We start from the raw sequence: 6,000 nt of genomic DNA, 5'->3' as shown, positions 1-6,000 counted from the left end.
TGTTGCGAGCTTGTAGATCACCTAGATGTTTGCCTATTATTGCATGCCCAGAATAGGTTGGTTTAGGTCATGGTTTCCCAAAGTGGGGTCCGGGGACCCCCAGGGGTACTTGAGGGAGTTCCAGGGGGTACCTAGCTCAATTAGAGATATAAGGAACCAAATAGACCCTTATGGGTCTGTAACTCAGAGAGTGTACACATGGAACCAAATGGACCTGTTCCATTTGTACACTCCGAGTTAAACTAAGCTGTTTTACAATATAAATTGGGGTACCAGAGATAGAAATGCCATTAAATAGGGGTCCGTAGCATAATGCGAATGTGAAAACTGGGGGGGGGGGGGGGGGGGGGGGGGGTTCATGAAATTAATATGTTTCGGAATCATTGCTAGAGCCGTAAAATCCTCCCTTTATCGGGGTCACTGGCATATGTTTTCAAATGGGGGGACCATGGCCTAATAAATGTTGATTTGGGGGTCCTTGGCATGAAAAGGTTTGGGAACCACTGGTTTAGGTAACAATGATGTTTGAGCGACTTACAGATAAAAGCACCATGTACATTTGATGTATTATTATAATTATCATGTTAGCTAAACGCAGTGGCTGAATTTCTCCACACATTTAAATTATTTAATGACAGACAGTAGTTTAGGTTATGTATGTGTGGCCCTGAAGGTGAGTATGTTTACTGCTGCACTGCCATGCATTCTCAAAGTTAATCTTTCACAGCCCTTCATTCCTGTGAGACTACAGTACACCAATGGTTCTTAAAGATGGAGTGCCACAAATTTTGTATTTTTCCAGTTTTTCATGTGTCCATGAGGTGACATTACTTCATTAGACACCCTGGAGTCGTTTTTATGTGCAATGGTGTATTAACTTTGTATTTAGGGTTTCTTCCTGGGAGGCTGAAGTCAAACAGGCCAATGAAATAAACAGTAATATAGTGACATCACACTATCAGCCCCTCCCCTAACCCCTCCTTTATCATACAACTACAGCTGTGGGTGCGGCTTCAGTTCAGGTGGATCACCACCCATCAGGCAAACCAGGCATACTTAATGAACTGGTGGGCGTGTCCACATAAAAGCATGATTTTAACAAATACGGTACACTTTTTGGAAAAAGTTCTTCCTCCTTATATTATAATAATACCTGATGATCATGTTTTAGGGTGGGAAAAAAATCGTGCACCATTTTGGGCGGGAACCCCTTTTGGTGTTAGCATTATGTTATGCTTTAGCTATTGAAAAATAGCAGATCTACAAGCTCGTAGCGCGCCACCGAGTGGCGCGCTACGAGCTTGTAGGTCTGCTATTTTTGAAAAATCGAAGAACGACTGACATAGAAACAGCTTTTTCAGAAAACTGTCAGGATGTTTAGAATCTGATCTCAGGTCAAAATGGGTTAAAGTGGAGTTTGAGAGGGTTCCAGAGGGGGTCCCCAGCTGGCAGCTAAACGACATATGATATAGGAACCAAATTAACCCTTACAGAGACTGTAACTCAAAAGAGTTACGGGGGGTCTTGGGCCTAATGCATGTCAAGCTGGTGGTCTCTATTCTGTGTGGAGTGTGCATGTTCTCCCCGTGTCCCCTAGGGTAGGTACCCTCACAAAAACATGCAGTAATCCTGGTCTCTAAACTGCCTAACCCTGGCCAGCCGGGGGGGCCTGATGGGGGGGAAAGGAACTGGTTGGAATAACGCGTTCCTTCCATGCGCTACGTCCAACCAGGGAAACTCCCCCCCGTCAGGTGTAAAGGAGCAACTTGGACACTCATGCATGAAGGAAGCATGAGTTCAAGTCCGTTGCTCTCCCCAGGTTGGCGGAGGGTGTGTAGAGCCCAGGATCACATTAGATAATTGACACAGGGGTGAAAAATGGGTTACAAAATCGTGGGATAAAAATTACAATAAAAAAAAAGCTGGGGGTCTCTAGTACACCATAACGATGCTAGGCTACAGTACTGTAGTTCTAGTTGTTTTCTGTCCCTAGCCAGGGGGATAAAGAGTTCTTGCTCTCCCCCCGTCCCCAACTCTGTTCCTTCCCGTCTTTGTCTGTACGTGGAGCTTCCTTCCTCCGTTCCTTCCTCCCATCATCCCACCAGCAACACGTATACGGCCACACAGGGTTTCACAAACACATGTGGGGCAGCCCGTCTACCAATTATATGACTTACAGTACAGTAGGGACAGCGTAACTGATAATTAAATAGGGCCACGGGTGGAACCTTGAGGCACACGACACAGCTACTGTACCATCTGCTGAATAGGACAAAGCACTGTACCCAAGGAGACACAGAACTATGTGCCATGGAAATAAGCGCATTAACCCATTTTAGACCCGAGGACGATTCTACAAATGTCTTCTAAATCCTAACAGTTTTCCCAAAAAAGAAACATGTTTCTATATCAGTCGTTCTTAAACATTTTCATGTCAAGGACCCCCAAAAATATATGTATTTGGCCGCCAACCCCCATCTGAAAATATGTTATACCAGAAGCAAAGAATTTAGTTAAAAACGTTCTCTCTGAAAGAATATATATTCAAAGATTCCCAACACATTCACGATTTTTCAAAAATAGCAGACCTACAAGCTCATAGCGCGGCACTCAGAGCTTGTAGATCTGCTATTTTTCAACAGCTAAAGTATAATGCTTAAAACACCAAAAAGGGTTCCCACCCAGAATGGGTTAATGTGAACATATACAGTAAACAAACTCGCAGTGGTGGGTCAAAGAGTACAAATAACAAAAAGTTGAATTAACCACTTAAACCCTATAAACTTAGTTGACTGGCGTTTCCAGGGCCAGTCCTTTTGTTCCCCTCAATACCAAATCTCTTGGGTGTTTGAAGATCGGTTTATAGATCTAAAAAAAAAATATATATATATATATATACATAAAAGTGCATTACAAATAAAATGTTGCACTCTCTCATAAACTACACACATAAAAACTGTTTATATACTGCAGCTTGCAGTAGAAACAAAACTGTGCGCGACATCTTGAGTTTAAATTAGGACTGGGCAATTATCCAAAAAGACTTCCATTTGGAACCAATAACTGCTCATGTAGGTTAGCCGAATAATCGCAATACTGTTTTGTTTTTATATACATTTCTTTGTATCGTTTTCTTATATATCAAGGAAAGACATAATTCTATAATCGACTAAAGCCATTAGTCTGATTAATCATTTAAGCCTCATAGTATACTGTAAAAGAAAATGCCGATCTACAAGCTCACAACACATCGCAACGCACTAGTGAGATTGAAAATCTTCCATTTTCGTCATCGTTCAAGAATCGCTCATCGATTGCAATCCACGACAAACGTTTTGAAATAACCGTAATAATGGATTTTGAAGTCGCGTCGCCCCATGCAGCCGTGCGTGCCTGGCCAAGAGAGATTGTATACATTTTTATGTCCTGCCTGCCGTGTTCATGAATACAAATCGTCTGGAGCATACAAAGTGAGTTGCGAGCCCCTACTTTTGTTTGTCAATGGTATCCGTTTAACAGTTTGGCTCAGCACCAAGACCGGAGGATGTGCGTTACATTATCTTATGCTGAGAGAGGAAGAGTGTAACACCTCACCGTTGCCTTTCACCTCCCGCACGTAGTTGCTAGGGAACCAGCCCGTGTTGCCGTTGATCGAGCCCTCCCACCAGCCCCCCTCCTCCTGCCGGCTCACGCTGATGATGTCACCCTTGTCGAAGGAGAGCTCGTCCTCGTTGGTCTGCTGGAAGGGGAAGCGTGCCCTCACCAGGGTGTGGCCACGCCCGCTGCCTTCTGACATGTCCTACACAGGGAGACAGACGGAGAGGAGAGAGACACATCATCATCATCATTATCATTTTTCGACCGCGGTCGAGATCATGGATTTCACAATGCCACGCCAAGACTTCACGGTCCTTCATTGCCAGCCCCAGTTCCTGCTTACTGATGCATGTGTACCCTAGCGATGACATCATCAGGGAACGACAGTTTTCTACCTCGGGTCTGCTTTGAGGCAGGACTCCAGAGAAGAAGGTTAAGATATAACCTCATGATCAGCTCTGTAGCAGTGGTCGGCAAACTGTGTTCTTCTGGATCGTGACTAGTGAAGAAACACGGGGAAGGTTGCCGTACTGTATATTAGAGAAGTCTTCCAAGAGAGAGATTTTGCGCTCTCATTAGAAGGCGGGTGTAAGTGCCATCCAGCCGTTTCTCTAATTTCTTTGAAAGGGTCCATGTCTCGGAGCCATAGAGTAGAATAGGCTCGATGGTCGTCCTAAATATTTTTATTTTGCACTTTTAACAGAGACACACAGATGGAGACTACTGTACTGCAGTGGCGGAAAAAAGTATTCAAGTTTTTTTTTACTTGCGTGAAAGTATAAATACTGCAATATAGAAATACTCTGTTACGAGTGAAAGGTGACATGGCGTGACATTGTACTCAGTACAAATGCCTCAAATTTGTACTTAAGGACAGTCCTTAAGTAAATGTACTTTGTTATTGTTGGAGATTTGTTGTATACTTTGTATAGGTTTCTTCAGGTATGTGATGGATGTATTACTTGGCTGTTGTGTAAATTTGACATGTACGATGTAGCATTGAAGTGTCATTTTGTTTCTGCCTCTTGGCCAGTTCCCACTTGCAAAAGAGACTCAGTCTCAATATGTTTTTACTGGTCAACCCATTTTGGGCGGGAACCCCTTTTGGTGTTAGCATTATCTTTAGCTATTGAAAAATAGCTCATCTACAAGCTCATAGCGCGCCGAGTGGCGCGCTACGAGCTTGTAGGTCTGCTATTTTGAAAAATCGAAGAAGGACTGACATAGAATCATAGCTTTTTCAGAAAACTGTCAGGATGTAGAAGACATTTGACCCATGGCAATAAAGCCACCAAGAGGGGGGATGGGGGGGGGGGGGGGGGGGGGGGGGGGGGGGGGGGGGGGGGGGGGGGGCGCAAGATGAAAGAACATCGAAAAGAGGATGAGAAGATGAAACAAATTAATGATGAGACGGAGACACGGGACAAAAGGGGAGGTGGAAAGAGAGAGAGGGGGGATAAAAATAGAAGAGGCCGCCGGAGAGAAGGAATAATGGATGGAGGAGAGTAAGAAAGGGAGGCAGGAGGACGCAGGGGGAGCAGGACGGGGGAGGCAGAGTCCGAGGGAGAAACGGGATGGCAGGAGAGGAAAAACAGTGGATGGATGGGAGGGCAGGAGGAGTGGCCTAACTGTAGGTACAGGTATAATAATAATAATAATAGCAACATTTTGTAAGGCCTCAGTCACATATAAACCCATTTTGACCTGAGATCAGATTCTAAAAATGTCTTCTACATCCTGACAGTTTTCTGAAAAAGCTATGTTTCTATGTCAGTCGTTCTTCGATTTTTCAAAAATAGCAGACCTACAAGCTCGTAGCGCGCCACTCGGTTGGCGCGCTATGAGCTTGTAGATCTGCTATTTTTCAATAGCTAAAGCATAACATAATGCTAACACCAAAAGGGGTTCCCGCCCAAAATGGGTTAAAGGCGGTCGTCTTCTCTGGGGGAGAGTGGGGGGGGCAGAGCAGCTCGCAATTCATTTTCAATGGGAGTCACGTGGTTTCGACGAGACAAGCTTGCCTCCCTGCTCGCTCCACGGTTGACAAGGAGGGCAGGAGACGGCCGCCATGGAGCAGCTGGTCAGGGAGGGTGACATTTGTCACTGCACGTATAAATCCCACGGGCTGGGATGGCGGCACCTGTCAGCAGGGAGTGTTGGGCGGGAGCATAGACATAGAAAGGTAGACGTCTCATTTTCCCCCGGCCCGCTTTAATTCATTGGAGCGACATGTATCGCAATGGGGGGGTGGGGGGTGCGCCGTTATATGGCGCATCCCCGGCGTCCAGTCACGTCCCTTCCTTTCATTCCTTTCCTTGGCACCGACGCAGAAGCGTGCGAGCGGTTGGGAGCATACGCCACCCCGGAGCTGAAGGAGGCGTTTACCTTTTTTATGTCTATGGG

At 45.4% G+C, this 6,000-nt stretch overlaps 1 protein-coding gene across 1 annotated transcript in view; it reads right to left on the bottom strand.

Moving 5' to 3' along the window:
* LOC306917681 (rho guanine nucleotide exchange factor 7-like) overlaps positions 1–6,000 on the bottom strand; it is a 41,930-nt gene that overhangs the window by 20,395 nt on the left and 15,535 nt on the right. The window contains exon 5 of the mRNA XM_079495976.1: positions 3,595–3,799. Coding sequence (XP_079352102.1) covers positions 3,595–3,799 — 205 coding nt within the window. The remainder of the gene's footprint in view (positions 1–3,594; positions 3,800–6,000) is intronic.

Source organism: Electrona antarctica (assembly GCF_951216825.1).
Source record: "Electrona antarctica genome assembly, chromosome: 24".
NCBI lineage: Eukaryota > Metazoa > Chordata > Actinopteri > Myctophiformes > Myctophidae > Electrona > Electrona antarctica.
The sequence above is the reverse complement of the archived record's forward strand: the minus strand, read 5'-3'. Positions and strand labels throughout refer to the sequence as shown.